A 26,421-nucleotide genomic window follows, 5' to 3' on the forward strand; every position below is an offset into this window, starting at 1 on the left:
ATGCTGTCACCTCCAGTTCTTCAGTGCCAGGCTTCCAAGCACTTGGAATGTCAGAAACAAAAGATGTATAAGATAATGTTAAAACAAATGTATTTTAATTCACCACTTGCCTGATACTATTCTAATGACGAGCTAATAAACACAACAAAATCAGAAAAATCACCTCCTTAAAAGTTCAAACAGTATAGATTTTCTGCAAGGCAGTTTTCTACTGTGTGTGTGAAACCTTTCTTGTTATGACTCACTGAAAATTAAATATGCAAAACTCCAAGCTGAGCTTAGTTTTGCCTGTGCACAGAGACCTTTTTACTCTCATTCTTCGAAAACCTCATTTTGGATCATGCTGCCAACACCAGAGAGAGGAAAGCCGGCCAACAATTCCAAATATAACATGCGGAGGCAAATGCTACAGAAATCTGTCTGACGGGAAGCGACCATGCTGAGGTCTGCTGAGGTAGATGCACTTCTCAACCAGACCGTTCTGGTCCCTCAGACTGTTTGGAGCAAAATGCAATCAGAGGAAACCATCCAGGTTCCAGTCAGCCCCATTACCGATGCCTATGGTATTCACTTTCTCAGTGAGAACAATCCTATCCATCTCAAACAGGAAGATGGGTCGGCGGCAACCAGAGCTCCACCAGTTAGTCTAATTTTTTTTTTTTTTAAGGCCAATTTTTAGAGACCAGTCCATGGAGATCAGTATTTTCGGAAAGCTCAACTTATTGCACGACAATTATGATAAAGGTAAGGTTCCCCAGGGAACACTTAAAAACATCTCTTCCTAATTCTCTAGGAGCAGGTTTAGTAACCCCTAACCCCACTCTGAATAATTGATAAACCAGTTAAACTTGGATAAAATGATTATACTATCACTTAAACAAATATGAAGACATCAGCTCCTCAAGTTTAATTCTTCAATGAGTTCATGGTACTGAGCACAGGACAATTCATTCCCTCACCCAGATCACCAGAGAAAACCCAGAAATAGGGCTCCCAGTCTAACTGGGAAGAAAGGACTGTTCCTCATACAGAGCCCTGGCCCCTGAGATAAGACAAGACAATTAATACAGCTTATGTGACCAGTCATTTCCTCCAGTAGATTATCTTAGGAAAAATCCCCTGTGGTTATGGCCATGTCACTAAGCCCAGGAGGTAAAGCTTGCCTAGAATCACTTCGGGAGCATTTTACTAGATGCTGTTCACTGGGAGGCAAGCTGGCAAGGCCACCAGAGACTGAAAGAGGACTTGTCTCACAGAATTTTGAATGGAGACCCACAGCAGCACTGCAATTATGACCTACAGGGTTTGTAAAACGCCACCTTCACTTTTGAACATTCTGTACATAAGGAAAATTATCATTACTATGCTTACCTAAATAATCCAGTCTTAGTTAAAAAGGGAAGGAAGAGAAAATATAGTCACACCTCCTAACCTCACTCCCACATGACACAAATAAACAATAACGGGACAAATTACCATGAGCACACCCAGGAATCAAAATTTTCTGACACCATTAAGTGTTTGACCTAACTACTTGGGTTGAGATGGTTAATGAAATACTTCACTTGGGCTAGAAGAGTGTGGGGTAGGAGGCAGGACAGTGGGGTAACCCTCACTTGAAAGAAGGGTTCCTGCCTTTGTACCAATATCTGCAACGTTTTGTGATTTATATAACTACTCAGATAAGTCAATGGTACATTCAGTCCTGGCATCTTCAAAGAGGGAACTGGAGATGTGAAACAAGCTCTGCCTCATTTACTAGGATTCGCAAAGCTCTGATTACCAGTTCCCATTCATGGTCTTAAAAAAAAAGTAGTCAATGAAATGCACAGTCTGAATCTCACTAACAGCTAGAAACCCCTCCCTCTCTCCTACCAGCTAAAGTAGAACTGTTAATTGTTACAATTTGACAAGACTTGAACTCATCAAATTCAAAGATTCAGGGGTTAGGTTTTATAGTTCGAAAGCCCAATCTCAGGCAAAACAGCACACTTTTTCTATGCCTGAAGTTTCTAATAAACAATTTCAGCTTTATTAAACAAACAATAATAAAGAGCTTACAAAATTCTCACTCAGTATGGGAATCACCATTCTTGGTTAACGGTAACTTCATTCTACAGGTAAAACATTAACCCACATTTTAAATCAAGAAGTCTACAATTCAGTCTTAGTATGTATCAAACAAGCGCAATTAAAAAAAATCAGCTCAAGTTTAATTCTCAACCAGAGCAACACAACACATCCAGGTACAAATCTCTTCTGTGCTCAAGAACAGCACAGGAAACTTGACAGGAGATTTTTTTCCCCAGGTGGATTACACCTTATACCAACAGGAAGCAAAGGTTAAAAACCACAGAACCTTACTGCTGGTATTAGTCACTTCACAATAAAAATTTTAAAGCCATTGGCAAAGCTTCCTCCAGGATAATCATTTTTGTCCCTGCAACATTACAAGCCAAGATAGGGTGCTCTCCTGGGCAAAGGAATCTTGGGAATGGTAATGGGAGCTTCCTACAAAACTTCTGACTACAGACTTAATTTGCCCAGTATCAGTCATCTGTCTAATAAGTGTTCCAAAACCTGCAATTAGTACAAATATACAGTGGGCACTACTCCACCAACCGAGAAACAGAATGTGAATGGAACTGTGTAGAGAGCTTAAGGAAAACCTCACTTTTTTTTTTTTTTTTTTTTAAACAGAGGGCTAAAAAAGGCAACATCAAAAACGGGTGGGAACAAACAGAACAGCCCCTCTCCTTCCCGCTCTCTCCAGCCATCTCCTCTCATAAACGCCTGCCTCAATCAACTGTTGCTGAACAGAACAAGACCCATCAGAACAAGATGCAATCGGGGTCCCGGCGCAGATGTGGGATTTTTGTGGAGGGCAGAGGTGATTTCTCCAGGCAGAACCTGGAGTTTAAACTCTTCTTGGTCGGATTGTTCTGGGCTGAGCTGCAGAGGAGGATCAAGCAGCGGGCGACCAACCCTGGTCCCTCCCTCCCTCTTCGGTCTCTCCCCTCCCTCGCGTTCAGTAAGCGTCGCGGGGGTGGTGGGGGGGTGGGGGGAAAGCGCACAGCTTTTTTGCTCCGGTCCTTAAAAATGCCCTCGCGGGGCCACCACACACAATCCTAACCCCGACAGCAAAGGATTCTGCAGCGAAGGGTTCGCCGATCCCGAGCGGAGAAGTGAAATCGGCGCCCAATGGCAATTTTAATTGTCTAACCCGGCCCGATTTCCCAAGAGGCGGCAGCGCGGGGCGGGGAGGGAAGAGGGAGGCAGCTCCGACAGGCAACAGGGGGCAAGCGGCGGCAGAGAAAGGGGACTAAAGCGGCAAGATCCCAGCCCCGGCCCCCGAGGAGCTTCCGCAGAAAGGACCCCGAGGCAACCCCCACCGTTCCCCGGGAGACGTTTGCAAATCATATATGCAGCCAAAATGGCGCTGAGAATAAAAATATAATTTAAAGGCAGGTCGCCATATTGTAAACAGAGAGGCAGAGAGAAGAGGCGGACTCGAGAGACACCCTCCATGATTTCTTCCACAGCCGGGAGCGCCCGGGCGCCGGGTCCCGCGGGTCTGGACCAGGGCAGCTCCGGCCGCCGAGGGCTCCGCGCACCCACCGCGAGGACAGCCCAGCCAGGCAGGAGCCCGAGGGCGGCAGGCGCGCGGGGAGGCGAGCGGCGCAGGGCCCGGAGCTCCTCCCCTTCCTCCCCGCCACCGTCGGCCGTGCCCCACCGGCTCCGTCCCGGCTCCTCAGCGACTTCCAATCCCAGATGGGGCTCTCCTCACCCCTCCCAACCCCCACCTCGGGGTCCGGACCCACAGCTGCTCCTCCCCCCACAAACGGCCGGATCCGGGCAGCACCTGGGGGCGGGGAGGCGCTGGCCCCAGCGGCTGCAGAAAGCTAGCGGCTGCAAGCGCCCGTTATTTCGGCAGCCAGGGGTAGGCCGGGTGAAGGAATGTTCCGAGAAGGGTCCGCCAAGGGGCTCCGGAGGGGTCCCCAGACCTTACCAGCACTGGAGATGGAAGGCGGCCGGGCAGTGGTCACAGCACAGGAGATCCCCACCTTCTTTGCAGCTATCGCAGCTGTCGTGGTTGGTGGCCCTGCCGCTTCGCCGGGGCTCCTTCTCAGGCTTCCGACTCCGCTTTTCTGCCTCGTCCGTCTTGGGGGGAGCCAGCAGAGCTTGGATTTGCTGCACACACATACAAATGGCGTGTGTGCACACCCGGAGGTCCCGGGCGGTCCGTCGCCCCCCCGGCGCGGCTTCTCCGTCACCCACCCCTCTCCCCCCTTTTGTCCTTCTTCCTCCCATCCAGCCTGCTCCCAGAACCTCTCAGCCCCCGGAACCAGGGGGAGCCCAACCTAACCGCGTTCCTGCAGCACAACAACGAGAACGGCTTCTTCCAAATGGGGAGGATCAGAGTAGGGGGATGGGGAGAGGGTGCGCGGTTCCCTTCTCGCCACTTCCTTGTATGGACAGTGGGGGACTCCAAAGCCAGGCTCGGGAGAGGCCTGAAGCCCAGTACCCGGACGTGCTGGGGGAAGCACAAAGGGGCCGACAAGAAGGGGGTGGGGAGGCCCGCCGGTGCAACGAGATGGAGTGGGTTGGCGCCTCGGGAGAGCGAATCGAGGGCGGCGGGTAGGTGAAACTGCTGCAAACGTCCTCGGCGGCTGAGCGTAACCCCCCGAGTTGCAAAGATGGGAGGGAGAGTCTGGGTGAGGAAGAGCCCCCCCGTCCCCCGGCCCTCTTGCGCTGCGAGCTCAGGGCCGGCTTTGTGGGGCGGAGGGCGGAGGTTCCCTCCCGGCGCTGGGGGAAGGGGATGAGGAGGGCCACTCTTACCTCCATCAGCCCCCCCGACGTGTCCAAGTCGTACACGATCGTCTTGGTCTCCATTTTCTCCCACATTCATCCACCTCCCGGGCTGGGCGCTCTCTGCTCCGGCCCCCCCAACCCCGGGGGGAGGGGGGAAACGGGGGGAGGGGGTGCTCCTGACCCCGGCCCCCCTTCTTTTTTCCAAACACGGGTCCCGACTTCCTCGCCCTGGCACCCCCCCCACCCCCCGGCCCCCAGTCCCCGGGACGGCAGCGTCCTCCCCACGGGCCGTGAGGGGGGAGCGGCCCCTCAGCCCCGGCCCGGCGTCTGGCTGCACGGTGGGTCCCGGCTCCGGGAGTCAGGCCTCGGCGGGGCCTAGTCCCACAGGCTAAAGCCGGTGCTGGCGACCGCTGGTCCGGCCGGGAAAGCTGGCGGGCGCTGCCATCCCGGGGTTGGGGGGATCGCAGTGGGGGTGAGAGGTTAGGTGAGGTTGTGGTACGTGAGGTGACTGCGGGGAGGGTGATGGGGGGTGGTCCCCGGGCTCCGCCTCTCGCCGCCGCCGCCGTCTGCGTCCCGGCTGCCGCGCACTTGGCGCAAACTTACCGCGAGCGCCCGCAAAGCCACCCGCGCAGGCGCCCCGGGATCGCCGCTCGCCGCGCGCAACCGCAGTGACAGCCGGCGGCCGGGCTCCCGCGCAGCCGCAGTGAGGGGGTACCCCCCAGCGCGCAGCCGCGCTGGCATTCGTCTGGAGAGCCGAAGCCCCGCCTTTCTGCCCTGCGCCAGCGTACTGAGAGAAAAGGGCGGGACTTGAGGTCTCGCGCAGGCGCCTGGGAGAGCGCCTAAGGGTCACCGCGCAGCCGCAGGAACATGGGGATTCTTCATCCATTGGTGTTTGAGTATAGACCAAGACTACTCTGTTCCCGCGCAGGCGTATTGAGGATGCTCCCCTCCCGCCCCACAGCAACACAGCCGGCTCCGCGCAGGCGTATTGTCACCTGCAGGCCCTAACAAGAATGCTTCTCCTTTCGCCATTTTGGTAGTGGGATATAAACCACCGTGTCCTTGGTGCCCTCAGGCATGAACAGAAAGGAGCAAAGTGTGGTGTTGGCTAGAGCTGGTAGGCTGTCGGTGACAGCAAGTACTCCTAGGGATGTTGTACTGGACTCTGGTTCCAGCGTCAGGTGTGGCTGGACCAGGCGCCATATTGGTAAAGAGAAAAGAAAAGCCATCGCGACGGAAAACGATGCTTTTGGTGTCGGGTTGGATGGCTACTGTTCCCTCTTCCCTCCCGCTCCCAGCAGTAAATTTTAGCCTGAGCATTCCTGCCTTTCATGGTGATGAAAGGAGAGGTCAACCTGCCCGTTACTACCCTCTCTTGATCACTGTCCCTGAGAATTGCTTTCCAAGAGGAAGCCCAAAGCGAAGAGTTTGTAATGCTGACAACGCCCAGCTACCTGCCTACAGTGGACTTCAACTCCCAGTTTGCAATGCGCAAAGGGTCCAAAGGGCGAACGAGAGCGCATTGCATCCTGGGAGCAAGAATCGCGATGGCGCTGGTGGGTTATGGGGGCCGTAGTTCCGTGTGCATGCGATGCAGTGGACGGTAACATAGACTCGGAGAAGAGTGATTTGCCTGCCGGAAAGATACTTTTCAGAGCTGCCGTGCTGCATGCTGGGATTTGTAGTCTGAAAGGCCTCACCTCGAATTATGGGCGGGGCTTCACGCTCTCCCCGGCGCCCGCCCCTGCCCTTGGTACCATCTTCAGAGGCTGCCAGTTATCTCTGCCTGACTGTAGATGAAGCGGTGGAGAAGGGAGTGGCATCATTGTGCCTGACACTAGGCGTTTAGTTGGCGTTGTTACCAGGTAGCTGTGTCCTGGCTCACTTTTGATGTTAAGGTGTACTTAGCATTCTCAGAAGCCTAAAACTGGAAAGGGCTTAAAAACCATCTCTTAATCTCCTCACTTCCAGATGCACAAAGAAGAGCAGTGATTTGCCTCGTTCACATAGTGAATTTATGGCAGAACTAGGAATGAAACAGCTTTCTTGATTCCCAGGCTAGGATACTGTCTAACTGCCTGCGAGGAGTTGCTGCTTTTTTGGGGAGAGTAAGGAGGATGATTGGATAGGGTGGGGATGTCGGTGTGTGGACTTAGGTTTCCGTTTTTCTGACTTTCCTAATGATCCTGTTGTTGCCTGGGAAGAACGATAAAGTCCTGGGCCTTATTGATCAAGCAGGAGAGTATATCATGTAGATCGGCCCTCTCTGCCCTCTACCAGCCTCAGCAAACAAGAAATCTTCGTGGCTATGGGCCAGAGATGTGGCCCTCAGAGAGAGGAGGGCTGAGCTAGAAGTATGGAAGTGGGCGGACCTCATCTCTTCTTAGGCTGTATTTCATGCCACAGACCCTCAGAAATGGATACGTCATGTGCCCTCTCCCACTGGCATCCTTCCCACTGCTCAGGGCCCAGCTGTGTTGATGTGTCAGCCTGAAGGTATTATGGGGTAGAAAAGTAAGCCATTGGCACATGTCCAAAGAGCCAGGCTTTGCTTTGATCAACACCATCATTGCTGTTGAGAACAGACATAGGCATTAATAGGCTAAAGAGGGAAATAATACTTGGCTCTGTTGACAAGTGCCAGGGGAACTAATCACTCCACAAACCTTCCCCTCAGAACTTGGAGGATGAGGTCAGCCCAGTGGGGCCAGTAGTTGGTAACAACTTGGAGAGCTCCAGCCCTGGCTGTTCCAGGGGGATTGAGGAGAGAGAGCAGGTGGGTTACAGATGCCTTCGGAAGTGACCTCTTGTGGCTAATTTAGGCACTGCATCCTGCATAGACTGGAGCCTCTCCATCCTTCAAGGTGGCTTGTGGTAGAACCAGGAGGTGGGCAGCCGTGAGTGGTCAAGACCTCCCTGCTGGATGACTGTAGAATTTCTGGTTACTGCTACTATTTCCGTCAGAGAGTTTGTGTCATCTGGCTTCTGAGTGCCCTTAACTCCCTGTTGCCTCCCTCTTGCTCTTACTCTGGAGAGCAGCCATGCAGAGCATACCTCTAAGCATGGATGTATGATGGGGACCAAGGCTGGCTAAACACATCTCAGGAGGTTCTGGGGGCCATAGGGAAGGGGCATAGAGGCTAGGAGGGACCAAACGTGGCAAACCTAAGCACATCCGCTTCAGTCACCTCTTTCTGGAGTCCATGGATACAGCTTTTGTTAAAATAGGAGCCAGGGGCTTCCCTGGTGGCGCAGTGGTTGAGAGTCCGCCTGCTGATGCAGGGGACATGGGTTCGTGCCCCGGTCCGGGAAGATCCCACATGCTGCGGAGCGGCTAGGCCCGTGAGCCATGGCCACTGAGCCTGCGCATCCGGAGCCTGTGCTCTGCAACGGGAGAGACCACAACAGTGAGAGGCGCACGTACCACAAAAAAAAAAAAAAAAAAAAAATAGGAGCCAGGCCCCTACGCTGCATTGCCTCTGCGCCTCACAGTCTGGATGTTCTCTGAGGACAAAACAGACTAGAGCCTCATGTTCAGGGGTTCAGTCTCTGATTCCTATTCCAATTTCCTAAGCCTGCTAGCTGGAAGGAAGCGAAAGAAGAGAGGCATCAGGCTTCCTGGGCTTTTTCAGCAATACAGTGGCTCAAAGGAGAGGCTTGGGAATGTGCCAGCCTGCAGTTCTGGACCTAGCAAAGAGGAGGAAGTGAAGCATTGGGATTGATAAGCATTTGAGTTCCTGGGCTCCCATACCCCTGTGGCACCAGCAATTGGGACCTCTCATTTCACATGCCATCTGTTGCACTGACCTTGTTGGGACAGTAGTCCCTGAAGCACTGGCACGTGACTGTGTTTTTTCTGTTGTTGTTGTCGTATATTTTTTGGCTGCGCCACACAGCTTGCTGCTGCAAGGTCTTAGTTCCCTGACCAGGGATTGAACCCAGGCCACCACATTGAAAGTGCTGTGTCCCAACCGCTGGACCACCAGGGAATTCCCATGACTGGTTTTTGATAAAATCTGGAGATGATCAGTTGGTAGGTCCAGCATGCCTTCTGGTCCTAAAGTCCACATCCCATTTATCTCCCACCTTCCTTCCCTCCAAGAAAATACCATCCACCAGGCCATTGCTTGTTTTTTTTTTTCAAAAACACCATTTTAATAAGGAAACAACAGAAATAGAAGATTGTTCTCTGGCTGGAGCCCAGACGCCGTATAATACATTACATGTACAAAGTGGCCTGCAGCCAGCTTCTGGGCCTCTCCCTGGGACGCTCTGACCCCCTGTTCCATGCCAAATTCCTGGACCCTTTGACCTCTGCTCCTCTCCAGAATATGCCTGCCCACTCCCCTTATCCCAAAACGCAGTGGCCAGGAGGGAAGCCTGACAGGGGGCTGGGGTTGGGGGAGGGGCTAGTGGGAAAGAGGATGTTTTTAACAGCCAGACTGACATCAGGGGAAGGTCTCCCTCTCTTCAGGGTGCAGGGCTGCCAGGGGAGCAGTGGGGTGTCCTGCTTTGGTGTGGAGCATGAGTGGTGTGGCCTAGGGAAGCCCAACCTGAGCTTGGGGTAGAGTCCCTAAACCCTTTAGGATGCCTTAGAATTATTGCCTCCCCCAGAAAGGGATAGAAGGCAGAACTGACCATTCCCAGGGCCTTAGAGAAAGACTAGAGACCCCCCCCCCGAGGGGGCTGATGTCAGCATGTCAGGACTACCCAGAGGTCACTGCTGAGAGCAGTTTTGGCCACTGGTGATGGCCCTGTGAGGAGCACCCTGGCACAGTTTCCGCCACCGTCAAGTTAACCCTGCTGCAGGGTGCTACATGCCAGGGCTGGATGGCGGTCACGTGGAGAGAGGCGCTCCCGCTCTGCCTGTGAATTCCAGGCTGGAGGTCCAGGGCACGAAAGAGAGTCAGGAGAATGCTGGTTCTTGATGCCTGTGCCCCAGCTGTGTTCTGCCTAGAGGCAGATGCCCCTGACTTGGACCCAAGGAAGGGCCCTAAGTGGGCAGTGGTACCAAGAAAATAGGCCCTGGCGGGCATTGCAGGCGGGAAGAGCACAACTTTTTGAGGGATTGGTGGCATCTCTTCCCAGGTGGTATGTACAGGAGGTGGAGGGACAGCAGGAAGCTGGGAGCTCTGCTGCTGGGCTGTGAGGCAGGGCTGAGCCAGCTTGCCCAGGCTGCCCCACCTAGATGGAGACTTCATATTCTCTCGTCTCCTGCAAAGGAAAGAGACTGCTGGGAGTTGGAAACTTGTAAAAGGTTCGTCAGTCCATAATCCACCTTCCCAAGGGAAAGGGAAAGGGAAAGGGAAAGAGAGAGGGCTTGGCAGGACCCTTAGGGGTACCTGCCCAAGGGAGCATAGGATTGGGTCCTGATTAGGGTGTCAAGCCTGGTATGGGTACTTACTCCAGTCTCGTAAGTCGGATTGTCAAATGCTGACTCCACGGTGATGCGGTCATAAGGGCGGGGTCGTGTTCGGGGCAGCTGCAGGGGGCTTTTCCCCTGGAGCCTGTGTGGCAGAGAAGCCTGTGAGTCAGGAGTGCTGGGCAGGAGTGAGTCAGGGGTGCAGGGCAGGAAGGGAAGCCAGACTCACCTGGAGAAGTAGAGGTACACACCTCCCACCAAGAGCGCCATTGCCACCAGCGGCAAGAAGATGGCAGCTGCGATGTGAGCAGCATCCAGGGTGCTGGAGGCAGCAGGCGCCTTGGCAACTGAAAGCACAGAGGATGGGATTGGGGCAGAGGCCTGGGTCCCATATCCCCTCACCTCTGCCCAGGGGCATCCAGCCACCAGCTCCCTCTAGCTGGCTGGGGGCAGGGAAGGAGCTTTTTGCCCCGCTAGTCCCAGACCTCTCTCTCTCTTTCTCTGCCCTCCCTCCTCAGAGAACCCATGGCCTGGGAGCTGTGAGAACTAGGGGCAGGGAGATTATTTCCCTGGCCCTCAAGGTTGGGGGCTCACCATCCAGGCTGCGGCCGCTGTAGAAGCCATCCAGAGAGGCTGGAACAAGAGGGGAGGGCCAAGGGCAGTGGATGAGCCCAAAGAACCAAACCACTAAGGTAGGGAGTGGGCTGATCATGGGAAGGATTTGTCCAAGGAGAGCCCATCCCAGAATCTGTCTTGGTGTCACCAGGTCAGAAGGATCTGGCAGAGACTGGGGAGACCAAGAATAACAGGAAGGGGGCATGGGCAGGGGGTTCTGGTTCTCAGCACTTGACATCTTTGCCAGAGCAGCCCTATGGGCCAGGCAGAGGTTCCGGGGGTGGCAGGGCACTCACCAGCCCTACAGATGGGTGGGGGGTCACTCCAATGTGAGGGGTGTCCGGGCACACACTTAATGCTGGCCTGGCCCTTCAGCACGTAGCCAGGGGCACATGAGAAGTGGATAGTAGCCCCCGCTGGGTGCAGCTGCTTCTCAGGACTGCGGGCACCATTCTCGGGGGCGCTGAGGCCATGGCACGGCTTGAGATGTTCCACTGCAAAGCAGGCAGAGCCCAGTGAGGGTGCCAGGCCCCTAGCCTCCAGAGGCAGCATCTTCCCCTCCTCCTCATTTGAGACTTACGGAGACATTTGGGGGGCCGGTCGCTCCACTTGGGGCTGCTGGCTTGGCGGTCATGGCAGGTGAGGATGGCACTCCCCGTCAGCACAAAACCCTGGTCACAGATGTACTGCACGGTGGCCCCCACGGGAAACTTGGGGCTAGATATGAGGCGTCGGCTGTGCTCCACATCCCCAGGGTCATGGCAGGAAGTCACTAAGGGTGGGGGGCGAGGGGGGGAAGTAGCCCAAGTAGAACTCAGCAAAAGCCAGTCCACGCTGGCTTTGTTCCAAGTCAGCCAACATCTTCATGGCATACGGCTCCACCCCTATTTATTTGCCCCTACCCTTTTGCTGGTGTATCTCCTCATTCGCCCCTTCCCATCCATCAGAGTCAACAAATACTGATTGGCCATATACCAGGAACGAAATACTCGGAGTACTTGGCGGATGACCCTATGAGAAAGTATTATCCCATTTCACAGATGAGGAAATTGAGGCTATGAATACCAGTTAATAATGGCTGGAGTCTGGGTCAGAATCCAGGAGAGAGGCTTGTAGGTTGCGCTGGGGAGAATATGGGGAACAGGTACACTCACCCCTCTGGCAGGAGGGCAGGTCCTCACTCCAGGTTAGGTCCCACTGGCACATGAGGACACTGGATCCCACCACCTGGTAGCCAGGATAGCACTGGTAAGTGACGACAGTGCCATGTACCAGCTCAGGCTGCGACGGGCTCTTCCAGCCATTGGGGATCTCAGGCAGCTCCGGACACGTGTCATTACGGGGCACCTCTGGGGGCAGCAAGAGGCAGGCCGTCAGCAGCACCAAAGGGACTGTGCTAGCCTCCCTGACCCTGAGGGCACTCCGGCTCCTGCCAGTTTGTCCTGGGCCTAGCCTGGCCTAGGCAGGCTCAGCGATTCATGCCTTCCTGCTCAAGGGCCCCTCCTTGCCTGTCCCTGGCATCATTGTGTCTCCTAGATTCCAGGGTTGTCACCTAAGCTTTGGCCTTACTTCCAGAAGCACGTTGGCCAATTCCTCAGGGATTGGGTAGGGTGGGGAAAATTGTCATTTCTGTCAAAGATTGTTAGAAAGGTAGAAACGAACACCTCTCCTCAGTTCCCTATTTCTGTTATGAGGTTCCTCCTGCTGTCTACCCAAATCCCTCCTGCTGCAGCGGAGCCTTTCTTCCTCTCACTGGGCCCTCAGGGAAGATGGAGAACAAGACTAGCTTCCCGAAGGTGATGCCTGGAGTTTCCCAGCTTTCCCTCATCAGATAAGAGCACTCAGGCTCCTCATTGCCCTGGACTCTCTGACTTGCCATGGTTCAGGGTCTGCATCCTGGCATCCCTTTTCCCCCAGGCAGCAGGGTGGGGCAGGGGCAAGCTCACCAAAGAAGTGGATGACAAAGCCCTGCTGGTAGCCCAGCACTGAGGCCCCGGGGTCTGACTGGAACTGTATGGTGACGTCAGCCATGGAGGTAAAGAGCTTGAAGTGGCCACGGGGCCCAGAGTACTGGCCCAGGACCCGGGCTGTCAGGTCATCCCCATCGTAGAAGGTAAGCACGTCACCAGGGCCTATGCGCAGCCTGTGGAGGAGGACTGTGAGGGAGGGTGGGCCCGGGGACCCCAGGACGGGCTGGGTGAGAGATGTCCCCAGAGCTCAGGAGGTAGCTTGGCCAAGCCCAGTGGGCACTCACACTCGGACGTCCAGCATGATGCGCTTGTCTTCCTCCACATGCACGCCCCAGATGCAGTCCTGCCCACGGCCGTAGGGCTCTGGCCAGTTGGGGGAGAGCACCACGCCGGCCGAGTCTGTGATCTCCCCACTGCACACAGCTGGAAGGCAGAGGAGGCGCATCCCCTCCGCATTCCCCCCAGTGCCATGTCCTGGAGCTGCCACCGGCCCACAGGAGTGCCTACCCACTGCTTGGAGCCCCCCACCTCCTCCTCAGGGGGAAGCTTGAATCACACATGTCAGAGGGCCCCTGTGGTCCCAGGCCCTGTGGCTGGCTCCCTGGTGCCCACCCTGCTCCCTGCCCTGGCAGGCCCATCTACTGGTGTCTACTGACCTCGGCAAGCAGGCTCTGTCTCATTCCATTGGGGGTCATGAGGGTCAACGCACTCAATGATGATGGAGCCCTGCTCCAGGGTGTAGCCAGGGTCGCAGCTGAACTCCACGGTGGTACCCACGGGGTAGGAGGGTGCGCTGCTGCTGAAGTTGCCGTATTTGACAAAGGGCTCATAGCAATGGCCTTGCTGGAAGGCTGCAAACCACAGGGCCCAGCCCAGCTCAGCCTCGACTGGAGCAAACACAGGGGGCAGTTGTCCGCCTACTTCCCTCCCCAAGGCCTTTCTCTTCCTGACTGCAGATGTATGTCTGAGGTTTGGAGCAGAGGGCAGGGACAGCCCAGAGCATCCGTCCCGATTGTGCTCAGGAGGTCATCTTGATTACCATTGTGTTCCCAGGGCCTAGTTTGTGCTTAGTACACAGAGGGTGCTCAATAAATGTTTTTTGAATAATGAACACATGCATGCATGAGTGGTGCTAGGACGTCTCTTGTAGCAATTCTCCTTCCCTAAGGGTTGGGGCCATTTTTGTTCTTCAAACTCTAGAGAATTCATTCTCTTGGACCAGAGGTCCTGGGTCCAGGCAGGGGTCTCCTGAAAAGATGGAGTAGAATCCTGGACTTCAGGAGAGGGGTAGGGAGAGGGGACCTGGGTGGCAGGTGAGCAAGGGCTGAGTTGGAAGGCGTGATAATGGAATGGAGGCAGAGGGGGAGGGTGTGAGAAGAGACCTCAGGCTCAAGACCCCCACCCCCAGTTAGGTCCCAGCAGACTCACCCTCATAGCGCAGGGCCATGCCTGCAGCCGCACCACTGCTGTCAGTACTGAGCTCCACAAAGAAGTGTCGGCCGGAGCTGAGCAGGCCCTCAATGGGCAGGTACTCCACCTCGTAGGAATCATACACCGGTGGGGCCTCCACGTTGTCCCCATTGCGGATGATGAGCCTGGGCCAGGAGAGCGGCAGCTGCGTGGCTGGTCGCTGAGTTGAGTGGGGTGAGGCCCCAGGCTTGGGTACCATCCCTCCAGCAGGGTATTACCAGGCCAGGCACTGCTATCCCACCAGGATACCCCCTCACCTGTCGTCATCCTCTGCCAGGGAAACCTTCTCAAAGTGCAGGTGCAGCCGCTGGCCCTCGGGAGCCTCAAGCAGCCAGTGGCAGGTGAGGTTGATGCTGTAGTTGCCCGGGAAGCCAGGAGACACGATACGGCCCGTGGTGGCATTGCGGATCACTCCACCGCAGGAAGCTGTGAGACAGAGGTGGGACGGTGGGCTGGGCTGGCCAGTGGGATCCTAGACAGCCTAACAAGCCTCTCTGCCCATCCCAGCTCTGTACCTTCTGCACGGGCCAGCAGGGAGCTTGCTTTCATGGCCCTGAAGGTCAATCCTTTGCCCCTGTGACCCTGCTCCAGGCAGCCGACCTCCTAACCTTTCACACCTCTGTTACTCTTCATGTGCAACTCCCTTGACTAAGGTAGATCTTCCATTGCCTAGCCGTGTGGCCCTGGGTAAGTCACTTACCCTCTCTGCTGACTCCTCTGGGAGGCCATCCCTGATTTCCCCTGCCCAGGTGAACTTTATTAATACCCCTTACCAGGGTATATCTGCTGCAGGGTATATCCAACCTTCTTGGGTATATCTGCTGTCTCTACCTCATGTCACTTTCTTAAACCAGTTATTATTGGATATGTCCCTTACCTAGGCCCCCTTGGGCAGGGACCAAGTCTTTTCAGGCCAGGCACAGAGTTGGTATTCAATGTTTGTTGAATAAAATGAGTGAATGGATATTAAAAGAGAGAGTGGGACTAGATCAGGGATGACAAACACCTGGTATGCATGCCGTCCACCTCCAAATCTTGTGCCCTTAGCAGGCATTGCTAGCCAGGCGATGGTCTTGAATGCTGTCTGAAACAGCATCACTACCACTGTCATTTCTGGGCTGACCCCTTAGGGCCTTTCCAGCACTGGTCCCTCTGGCCTGGGACCGTCCTCTCTTCCTAAGCAGAGGCTTAGCAGCTCTCCCATCCCCATCATTGAGGGCTGCTGAGTTACTTGGCCACGGGCTCCTGGCAGTTAGATGGGGCCAGAGAAGGGGTCTCAGGCAACAGGAGTGTGGCTGGTTTCGGGCAGTGCTCTCCTCTCCTGGACACGCAGCTCTGGACCAGCTCTCAGAGACCAGGCTGCCATGGCCAAGACCCAGTGCCTTTGTCTCCAAGTGTTCAAGACTGCAGAATATTTTAACCTAATAAAGCTTCCGGGGAAGGAGTTGTGGTGAGTTTCTTCTCTGCTTCTTTGCAGAGGGGGCAGACTCACCTTTCTGCTTGGTCTCAGAATGGAACTGCCCTTCAAATCCGATCATGCCCCATCCTCCACTTAAATTCCTCAGTGGCTCCCTATTACCCTCAGGATAAAGTCCAGGCTCAAGAGGGTGTTCAAGCCCTTTATAAACCACTCTCTCTTGACTCAGTGTCAGCCCTTCCCCGTACACCCTCTTCTTCAGGTGCACCTCACCATGTCCTCACGACAGTGTGCTGCTTCACGCCTCCGCATCTTTGCAGGTGCTGTTCCGGGAATCCACTCCACTTCCCTGAGCCCTAGCATGCCTGTCATCCTTCCCTGCCTTCTCCTTGGGAAGCTTTCCTTGTCTCCTTCCTCATTTTGGAGACGCTCTCCCTCCCTTGGATCCCCACTGTGCCCTGAGTTCCCCCCATCACAGCTCCATCTGCACTGAACTTCCTGAGCTGCTTTCCAGTCTTCCCACCAGACAGAGAGCTCCTTGAGGGCAGAGCCCGTGTCTGGCTTATTCACCTCTGCTTATACCTGGCACCTAGAAAGAGTTTATAGAATGAAATAAGTATCAAAAACCCAAGCTGCCTTTCACGCTGCAAACTAAACATTCCAACTCCCTTCTGCCAACAAGCCCCACTCCACTGGCAGCAATCTCAGACTCCCTGATCACCCAGGGCCAGAACCTGGGAGTCTCCTCCTTCCCCCCATTCCCTCATCAGTGACTCTGGAAACACTTCCCTCCTCTTCATTCCCGAAGTCATTGTCTAAGTTCAAACCGTCTTGCCTGGCTGGCTGCCTAGCCTCCAGACACCACCCGGCTGTCTCTCCTGAGGAATAGTTCTGAGCCCCTCCCTCCCCATCTCACAAAATTTCAACAGCTCCCCACCCAGTGTCTTGGCCTGACATTCAAGGCCCTCCCACTGTCCCCTCCACATGTCTCAGGCCTCAGCCAAACCTGGCTGTTTTCTGTGTCCCTAAATGCTCCCTCACCTTCTCACCTCTGTGTCACTGCCCACATTGTTCCCTCCACTGAAATGTCCAGGGACTTCCCTGGTGGCGCAGTGGTTAAGAATCCGCCTGCCAATGCAGGAGTCAAGGGTTCGAGCCCTCGTCTGGGAAGATCCCACATGCCACGGAGCAACTAAGCCTGTGTGCCACAACTATGGAGCCCATGTGCCACAACTACTGAAGCCTACACGCCTATAGCCCATGCTCTGCAACAAGAAGCCACAGCAATGAGAAGCCCGCGCACCACAACAAAGAGTAGCCCCTGCTCGCCGCAACTAGAGAAAGCCCACGTGCATCCACGAAGACCCAACACAGCCAAAAATAAAAAAATAAAAAATAAATAAATTTTAAAAATCAGTTACTATAATTTACCACATCAACAGATCAAAGGAAAAATCATATGATCATCTAAATAACAGCTGTATGAATAGTTAATACAACTCAACACTCATTAAAAAAAAAAAAAAAAAGTCAAACCTTCAATGCTTACTTCCCCTAGGAAGCCTCCTAAGTACCCAGCTAAGGATGATTACTTCCCCCTATCCCAGGTCACTCTGTCTCTTCACTGGTACTTTTGTATTTTGTTTTTTGACTGTGCAGCTTGCTGGATATTAGTTCCCTGACCAGGGGTCGAACGTGGGCCCACAGCAGTGAAAGCACTGAGTCCTAACCACTGGACCGCCAGGGAATTCCCTCTTCATTGATACGTTTAACTCCCTGCTCTGGAAGCTGGTGACCCATGTACTTTCTTTCACTCCCATTTCCTGGAACTGTGCGCTCCCTGAAGGCACAGTCCCTGTTTAATTCTGCTCTGTATACCTGTGGTGCCTCCGTACAGTAAGTGCTCAATAAGTGCAGGTTGGGTGAATGCCGCTGATGTGTGTGGCCATTTTCTGGCTTCCTTATGGAGAGCAAATGAAGGTGCCAGACAGCAACAGAGAGCAGGAATGAGCCCCCCACCTCACTCCCCTGTTCAGCTCTGAGTCCCCTGGGGCTACTCACCAATGCAGACAGGCTCCTGAGAATCCCATAAGGGCTGGGTGGCGTTGAGACAGGTAAGGAGCCTGGCACCCTTCAACTGGTAGCCAGTGGCACAGTGGAAGCAGGCACTACCTCCTGGGTGGAGGCTGGTGACAGTCACGGCTCCATAAGCTGGACGTCGGGGAAAGCGGCAGCTCAGGAGATAGGCTGCAGAGAGAGAATGGGTGATGTGTGTGTGTGTGTGTGTGTGTGTGTGTGTGTGTTGAGTGGGCTGAGTCATAGCCAGGGCAAAAGGGGCCTGCCCCAGCCTGCCTTGAGGTGTCAGAGGAAGCATCAGGAATTCCAGAAGAGACTCTGATCCCCTCCCCAGAAGGTGCCAGTGATATTTCCGGCAGCCTGGGCTGGTTACTGGAGCAAGTACAGAGGTGGAAGTTGGAGCCTTGGGTTCTGGTCCAAGCTTTCTGACACTTTAGGCAAGTTACTTCGCCTTTCTGTGTCCTAGTTTCCTCATTTGTTAAATGAGGTTCAAAATGCCAGCCCACTTACAGGGATATTGTGAGAATAAATGAGATAGTATTTTATTCAGCTTGGTATCCCTGGAACCAAGAAATGTTTATTGAATGACTTGTAGATGTGAAAGAACTTGAAATAGAGAAAAGCCTATACTGATGTAAAGTACTGATATTATGTTTCCTATAGGGGACAAATATGAATTACAGCAGGAAACACTTAAGTCAGAGACAGTAAAAGCTTTCCCAGTATTCACTGAGAAATGCTAAAAAGCTTGATGGCAAGGGCTGAGGACTTTTTAAAAACAGGATGGGTCGAGGGTGGCAAGGCAGGACACGCCTTCAAGGAAGTTGTGGGAGGGACAAGTTGCCCTGGGAAACTTGGTAACTTTTAGAACTGTCATACCAAGTATGACCGAATGGTGGCAGCAAATCCTATAAAAAAAAAAACCGGCCAATCCCAATCCAGTGCCAAACTGGGGCCTTAGCTAAAAATAGGGGTCAGGGCTTGGGTCTGAGAGGTGGTCAAGGAGAGGGGCTGAGTGAAGAGTCTGGGCTATAGTCTGCAAACCCTCGGAGGTGGTGGGAGAGATGAGGACCGTCTAGACTGAGGAACCACTCGTGGGTCTTGGGGTGGAGGAGGCCCACCCTTACTGATGGCACTAGGTGGATAGGGAGAAAGGTCCAGGCAGGGACTCTACAAGCCTCTGTGTGCCTTTGTATGAATATAAGAAAAGCCTGCCTCTGGGCAGACGAGGGTCCAGACACAAGTTTTGTGATTTTCACCTGTCCTGGTCTTAGTTACTAGGTCTGTGAAAGGGGGAGATGATTCCTACTCATCCGTCTCTCACAGAGTTCTTAAAAGAATGGCCAATGAGTGATTGCTTGTGATTGGTAGTCAGTATGGGGCAGTGCTTAGGAGGTGGGCTCTGATATCAGACTGCCTGGGTTTGAATACAGGCTCCCCTACTTGCTGTGCCACTTTGGGCAAGTTACATAACTTCTCTGTGCCTCAGTTTCCTTGTTTACCCACCCATTTGGAGTTTGCATCCAATGTTGTTACATGAGAGGTTAAGTGAGAGGATATATGTGCGGTGTCTGGCCCAGAACAAATACTGCACACACCAGCTCTCTGTTATTGTTTGTAAGTTTGATTAACAAAAGCACCACTCATGTGCATGCACCTTCCAGCCTCTAAAGTGCCTTCACACTCTTCTTACTTGATGTCTACAACATGCTTAGGAGGAAGTTAGGGGTTATTAACTCACCTTCAGGTGAGGAAAACCAAGGTTCAGAGAGACTGAGGGACTTGCCCTGACCACATAGTCAGTAAGTGGTAGAGTGGGTGCTTGAAACTCCTGGCCCTAGAGCCCACTGCTTTATATCTCCTCTTTCCCACCTGCTTTCCCACATGAAGTAGAAACCTGGGCTCAGGAGTCAGAGAAACCTGAGAGTAATAATGAAGGCTGTCTTGGGTGGTTGTTCAGGGCGGCCACTCACAATGATCTGGGGAGAAACCCCAGGCTGGGATGGGATGGGACACTCTACCCAGAATGGAGGGGGGAGTGACACTGAGGGCAGTCTAGGTCATGAGCCAGAGGTCGTGCTCAGCACTTGTACTTCCATCTTCCCCATGAGTTCTTATCACAGTTCCGGGAAGGGAGGTCCCCCATTTCACAGATTAGGAACTTGGGCTGGGATGAGGTGAGAGCAGGAGGCTGGGGGCAGACAATGAAGCCCCCAGACTCCATGGTGGGTAAAGTGCCACTTCCCAAGACGAGCTTCCTCCTGTTGCCATGACGACTGTTCCCGGGGAGCCTGCATCACTGAAATCTGTTGAGCTATTTTCTCCCTGGCATCTGTTTCTGGGGCCAAGTCCAGTGCCAGGAATATTCAGGAGGGAGGAGGGGGATGCCTGGCAGGACCTTCTACTTCCTCACCCTGCCTGAGGTTGTGGGAGGGGAGTTGGAATTTGGTTCTGCAGATGAGGGTCCAACCTTATGATCTCCAACATTATCTTGGATAGCTCTGACAGGGGTGTGGGTACAGGGCCCCTCACCCCCTCTTCTGGCACCCTCTTTCTCCAGCCCAGGGAGATGCGCGTATGAGCACACGCTCCTGTTCCCATCTCTGGGATCAGGGCTAATTACAGCCTATAATTAGGGGAATTACACTCATTAAGGAAAGAGCTGATCATTGACAAAAACTGGGCGAGGAGGGAGGGCTTCTGGGAACTGAGAAAGAGGCAGGACTGGGCCAGCTTTCCCAGCCCCTCCTTGGGGTCTGCACCCCTCGCCAGGCCTCCAACTTGCTGCCTTTCAGCCACCTTTGTCTGTCCCAACAGAGAGAAGGTCTGGGGGTTTGTGCAAAGGAATTTGCAGCAAGAGAGAAGGTTACCGTGGTATAATTATGCCCACTGCTAGGGAGGACTGATGAGCCGTTAGGGAGGCTGGTCGGGCTGCCTAGACGCTCACCCTTGCCTCAGCTGGCCCCTTGCCTCTGACAAGCCCCTGGCCAGCCCCTGATGGCCACCAGGCTCCCTGTTGCCACACCAGATTGCTCCCCCAGTTTAGGTGGAGAGGCCAGGAAGGGGTGAGTACTCCTTAGGGGAGGGGTCCAAGCATCCCCATCTCCAGAGGAGTGATTGTGGCTCTTGGCAGGGCCGCGGAAGTGGTCCCTGACAATGCAAGCCAATTGTTCATGTCAATCATTTCCCCATTAGCACTCCCCAGTCTGAACTGGTTACCTTGTCACAGCAGTGCAAGGGATCAAGAAGACTTTGGGGAAGAAGGGGCCAACAGGGATACTGATGGGAGAGGGATAGAGTCCCAAACCCCTTTTCCTCCCTTTCCCATCCTACTAGCTCCTTAACATAGTTCCGGTTTCTTTCTGGATGTGTGCTAAGCCCTTGACATGCACCATTTTGTTTCATCCCTACCATGACTTTGTGGAGTAGGTGTTTTGGACTCATTTTACAACAGAGGAAAAGGAGGGTTAGAGAGGTCAAATGACTTGTCCAAGGTCAATAGCCAGTGGGAAGGAGATTCAGACACAGATGTGCCCATATCCTGAGTCTGTGATTTTCCTATTACATCATGCCACTCTCCTATTTCCAGCGGTGTTCTGAGCTGACTGGGACATGGCCAGGTGAGGCAGTTCAGGAAGGCCAGGTTGGTAGCTAAGGACCTTTAGATGGTCACTATCAAGCCCCTTTGACCTCGACCCCCTTGCATTTGGGGAGAGGCCTTCTATTGTTACTGCCTGTTAGGTGTCTGCCTCCTGAGGAGATTCTGAACTCCTTGAGGGCAAGGACTTGGCTGGATCTTGATACTGCCAGTCTCTAGCACAGGCCTCGCAAGGAGCAGATGCCTAGGAAAAGTTTACTGACTGACTGAATGAATGAGTGGCAAGGGACACACCTGGGGCTGCCTGATTCTGTGTCAGTCCCCTTTTGAGACCAGTTCTCTGCAGGGTGGTAGGTGGAACAGGGAAGGTCCTGGAGGTATCAGATGGGCAATACTCACCTCCAGTTGTACAGAGCTTCCCTGGGCAACTGAGTTGTATGTTACTAGTCTCTCCATGCTTCCCCCAGGCTGTAACAGCACCAGAGATCCCCAGGAGGGCAGCCAGTCTGGGCTGGTATTTTCCTCAGCTACCCAGGCCTACCTTGGTAGTAGAAATGGAAGGTGCCAGGCCCAGCGGGTGGTGGGAGGCTCTGGAACCTCAGGGCCGCTTGGTGGGTGGGGCTGCGGATGACGTGGCCCCTCAGCAGGAAAGACTGGTTGGCCAGGGGCAAGGGGTCAGGCCCCCCGAGGCCCTCCACAGTTATTGTCTCCCCTTCTCGGAGGCTGATGTTCTGGACCTGTCCATAGAATAAACAGAGCAAAGCAGAAGAGTCAGGCTTCTTTTTGCTGATTGAGCCCTGCTGCCCTCAGGCTCCTGCAGGCCCGGGGCATGGCCAATCCTCAGTGCCCCTTGGGCATTGGAGCCCCGGCCCTGAGCTAGGCACTTCAGTGCAGGAAGAGCTCATTTTACCTTCCCAGTAACCCTGTGAAATGGGACCTGAAGTTCAGAGACATCAAGTAAATTATCCAAGGTCACGTAGAGAGTAGCACAAGTGGGATTTGTAAACACGTCTGTTTCCAAAGCTTTTCAGCTACACCAAATGCTTCCTGTCCCTTCATAGCTCTAGGCTCAGTTTTCTCATTGGTAAGGTGGGGATGCAGTTGGTGTGTTGAACTAGATGGTGTCTGCCGAGGGCCTGGCCAGCAAGGTGGGCTCTTAAACATCAGCTTCCCCTGAACATCCTCTGTTGTCCTCTCACACCCAGCCTGCCTCAAACTGAGCACCCGCTTCCCCCAGCTGGCAGCTCCCCTGGCTCCCCAGCTCAGGGAATGACCTTACCATCCATCTGCAGGCCCAAGTTAGAAACTGGCATCTCTCCTCCTCCCTTATACCCCACATCAAATCCGTCATTCCTTCCTGTCAACTGGCCCCCAACTCTGTTCACTGCCCTTCATCCCCGCTGCTACCTCCCCCGTCCTCGCTGTTATTGCTCACCTAGACCCTCGCAGCAGCCTCCTGCCAGCCTCCCTGCCTGCAGGGCTTAACCCACTTCTCCCTCCACCTCATATTCTCTGAACTGCAGCCAGTGAATAGCCCTGATATGTTGCTGCTCATGGTGCTTCCTTATTTAAATCATCCGTGGCTCTCCAGTGAGCCCACAAAGACCACAGTATCTAGTCCAGACTCCTTGCTGTGGCCCTCGAGGCCCTGCCCAACTTGGCCTCTGCTGACTGCTCAGCCTAGCCTTATGCCACGCCCCTCCACGTGCCAGCCACCCTTCTGTTCTCTCTTCTCCGGGCCTCTTTTTCCAGTCCTTTCCTCTGGCTGTCACAGGCCCCTCTGCCACCACCCCAACACCCTTAGACCTTCAATCCCTGCAGCATCCTCTGGGCTCCATGCCTTCATTCAACAAGGATTGGACAGCAACAGACTCTGCCCAGAGGGGAAGTGTTAGTGTGGCCTGGTAAAGGAGCACTGGATTGGGAGCCCAGAGGTCTGGGACCTAGTCCTAACCATGTGATCTTGGACAAGTATGCCGACTATTGGAGCTTCATTTTCTCCATCATATAAAATGCCTAGTGTGAATCTTTGCTACTCAGAATGTGGTCCCTGGGCCAGCAGCATCAGCACCACCGGGGAGCTTGTTAGAAATGCAGAAGCTCAGACCCCACCTAAGATCTACTAAATCATCCTTTGCATTTTTTTTTTATATCTCTGATTTTCTTTCTTTCTCTCTTTTTAAAATTAATTAATTAATTAATTTTTGGCCGTGTTGGGTCTTCGGTGCTGCTCGCGGGCTTTCTCTAGTTGCGGCGAGCGGGGGCTTCTCTTGTTGCGAAGCACGGGCTCTAGGCGCGCGGGCTTCAGTAGTTGTGACACACGGGCTCTAGAGTGCAGGTTCAGTAGCTGTGGCACACGGGCTTAGTTGCTTCAAGGCATGTGGGATCTTCCCGGCCAGGACCCGAACCTGTGTCCCCTGCATTGGCAGGCAGGTTCTAAACCACTGCGCCACCAGGGAAGTCCTCATCCTTTGCATTTTAACAAGGTGATTCCGAAGCATTGATCTACATGGTTTCCAAGGTCCTTACTATGTTGCTCTGAGGTAGGACCTTCACAGATTATCCTCCTGGGCTAGTTAAGTGGCATCCAATGAGTCACCAAATCCTTCCTAATCTTATCTCCCAAATATTTCAGTTGATACCTCCTCTCCATCCCTTTGTCTCTATCTTGGCTCTGATTACCTACCACCCTCCCCCCCACCCATTGTTCCTCACCTGGCCTTCACCCCTCCCATCCCCAACTCATCTCCCTGGCCCCGGCTGTCTCAAGATTGGACCATGTCTCTCTCCTACCCAAACCCTGTGGGTGACTTCAGATTGTCCACAGGAAGAGGTCCAAACTTCCCAGCTCACAGTTGGCCTCAGCAGCTCTGCCAGCCTCTTATCTTCACTGCAGCCACAGGCCATGCCTCACTCCCCTCCTCTGGGCATTTGCATATGCAGGATCCAGCCCAGGGAATGCCTTCCGTTTTTTCCTCTCCTGCTGAAGCTGCTCATTCTTTCAGGTCTCAGGGCCACCATCCTCTGCCTCCCAAGCCAGGCCAGTCAGTTCCTTTACTTCAGGCCTCTCTACCGTCTGTCTCTCTTATAAAGCCTAAAGGTAGCATTTTGGGTCACAATGCCCTCTTCGCTGGCCAGTTGCAATAAAGATGTGTGGAAAGGGTGAATGTGTGGGTCGCTAGAGGGACATTCCTTGCAGATTTCTGTAAACTGAGAAGCACAGAGCATGCTGAGCCCAGCCAGGTCCAAGGACGCAGCTGCGCTAGGCTCTGGGCCCCTCAGACTGTGGGTGGTGAGAGCATACGTGCCCTGCAGACTCCCCTGCCTGGGAGAAAAGGCCTAGGGGATCTTTGGGGCTGAAGAGAAAACGCAAGGCAGGGTGCTGGGGCAGATGTGCAGCCTCTCCATGAGGAGCTCCCCTCCAGGGCACATTTGGGTGGAGGCTGCTGGACCATCTGCCAGGGACATTCCTCAGGGAATTCCTGCAGCAGGCGGAGGCTGGATGAGGTCCCCTCAAACTTGGAGATTCTGTGATTCTAGAGTTGGGCAAACAAGACACACACACGTGGAATCTGTAATTATCGAGAGATGCCAGGCAGCATATAATTCTGCCTTAAGTGGGACTGAATGCATGCAGCAGGAATCCTCTAGGGGGGAGTGGAGGGGTTGCAGGCTCACGGAGAGCACGTGGAGCAGGTGGGGCTGAGAGCGCCTTACGGGGGCAGGGCCGGCCTGGGAGGAGGAGAAAGGGAGGACATCACCGCAGGGGAATTACTAATGAAGTTAAGGCAGAGAAGTAGACGTGAAGTTAGCATTTTTCCTAGTTCCCACAAACACCCTTTTGACCCCTATCTTCCAGCTCCTGACCCTGCTTTTTAGCCAGCAACGGTGGCAACAGCAATAACAACAATTACCATTCACAGAGCGCCTACAATGTGTCAAGCCTTGTACTATTTACAGATATTTCATCCTCACCAGAATTCTGTAAGGTGGGTGGTAAAGTCCCCTTAAGTAAACAGAGGCTGGGAGAGGCTAAGGTCACACAGGTGTTAAGTAGTAGAGCCTGGCCTTGTTGGAGGCAAAGGCAGCTCCCTTCCTCCTAACCTCATGGGGGTGTCTCCCGCAGACAGATTTCTAGACATCTTTATTCCTGGGTCCCAGGTCCGCCAGGTTTAGCAGGGAGGTGGTTTTTGGCCATACTGGGCTTTTTTCAACATGTTGAGCCATCTTTCCCCCCAGAAGCCCGTAAAGCTGAGAAAACTGGGAGCTGAGACCTCTGTCCCCCTCCAATCTGGGGAAGGCATGGGCCCCTCAAAGCTGGCCTGGTGGCAGGGGTTGCCATGAGAGCATGGAATGGAGTGGGCCTGATTACTTGGGGCTCTTATCCAGAAGGTACTCTATTCTCACAATGGCTGTCTATGCAGCGCTGGTCCCTTGGGTTTCAAGCACCCACTTGCAGGCCTGCCACAGTGGCCAGATGTAATTTGTCACTTGTTTGAGGGCCAGGCCTGACAGGGGCCAGACAGGGCTTGGTGTTAGACAAGGGGGGTGATGAAGTCTTGATGTAATTTGCAGGCACCTGAAGGGCTCAGGAGACAGATTGAAATGTCAGCTCTGCTCACGACGGCTGTCTTCCCACACCCCTAGCCAGTGACAAGAGGGGAGCTGGGGATCAGGCTGGGGAAGACAGAAGCAGAGGGAGCTGAGTACAATTCCCACAGGACTCTGGGCTGTCTAACACTGCCCAGCTTCCAGCAGACCAGGGGTCAGTTCAAGGAAGGAAATATGGCTGCTTTGAGGGGGCTGACTCCTTCCTGGATGGGAGGTGGGGAGGATTCAGGTTGCCCTCTGCCAACCCCAGACCATCAGCCTTGACTGGCCTGTCTGTCCCCATGGAAGCTGCCAGTCGGTCTCTAGGACATGCTCTAATGGTGCGACTCATAGACAGGATGGTGCCACAAGTCCTTGCACACAATCATCTTAGTACAACCCTGCACGGGCCATGAGCTCAGGGATGACTTGTGTGTAAGCCCCTCCCCCAGTACCTGAGTCCCACTCCCAGAAGCTGACCACGGCCCCTGTTCCACTGCACTCTCCTGAT

The 26,421-nt window shown here is 54.0% G+C and overlaps 2 protein-coding genes across 8 annotated transcripts in view; both read right to left on the reverse strand.

Annotated features, from left to right (window-relative positions):
• Positions 1–4,980, reverse strand: part of PHF12 (PHD finger protein 12) — a 40,072-nt gene extending 35,092 nt beyond the window's left edge. For all 3 annotated transcript variants that reach the window (XR_007473356.1, XR_007473357.1, XM_004267118.4), the window contains exons 1-2: positions 4,840–4,980; positions 4,010–4,191 (exon numbers count right to left, since the gene is read on the reverse strand). Coding sequence is in view for 1 of the 3 variants with exons in the window: in XM_004267118.4 (XP_004267166.1) it covers positions 4,010–4,191; positions 4,840–4,905 (248 nt within the window). In the remaining 2 variants the exon portion in view is untranslated. The remainder of the gene's footprint in view (positions 1–4,009; positions 4,192–4,839) is intronic.
• A 4,501-nt stretch (positions 4,981–9,481) lies between these two features.
• SEZ6 (seizure related 6 homolog) overlaps positions 9,482–26,421 on the reverse strand; it is a 101,047-nt gene continuing 84,107 nt past the window's right edge. For 2 of the 5 annotated variants that reach the window (XM_049701730.1, XM_049701726.1), the window contains 14 exons: positions 21,862–22,057; positions 17,708–17,893; positions 14,487–14,655; positions 14,188–14,354; positions 13,416–13,610; positions 13,044–13,182; positions 12,736–12,932; positions 11,944–12,138; positions 11,370–11,561; positions 11,086–11,283; positions 10,769–10,807; positions 10,404–10,521; positions 10,217–10,319; positions 9,482–10,042 (listed from right to left, as the gene is read on the reverse strand). In XM_049701730.1, the coding sequence (XP_049557687.1) occupies positions 10,010–10,042; positions 10,217–10,319; positions 10,404–10,521; positions 10,769–10,807; positions 11,086–11,283; positions 11,370–11,561; positions 11,944–12,138; positions 12,736–12,932; positions 13,044–13,182; positions 13,416–13,610; positions 14,188–14,354; positions 14,487–14,655; positions 17,708–17,893; positions 21,862–22,057 (2,127 nt within the window). In that variant the 3' untranslated portion in view covers positions 9,482–10,009. The remainder of the gene's footprint in view (positions 10,043–10,216; positions 10,320–10,403; positions 10,522–10,768; positions 10,808–11,085; positions 11,284–11,369; positions 11,562–11,943; positions 12,139–12,735; positions 12,933–13,043; positions 13,183–13,415; positions 13,611–14,187; positions 14,355–14,486; positions 14,656–17,707; positions 17,894–21,861; positions 22,058–26,421) is intronic. The other 3 variants (XM_049701727.1, XM_049701729.1, XM_049701728.1) reach the window with 3 other exon arrangements.

This window comes from Orcinus orca, chromosome 19 (assembly GCF_937001465.1).
Source record: "Orcinus orca chromosome 19, mOrcOrc1.1, whole genome shotgun sequence".
Lineage (NCBI taxonomy): Eukaryota > Metazoa > Chordata > Mammalia > Artiodactyla > Delphinidae > Orcinus > Orcinus orca.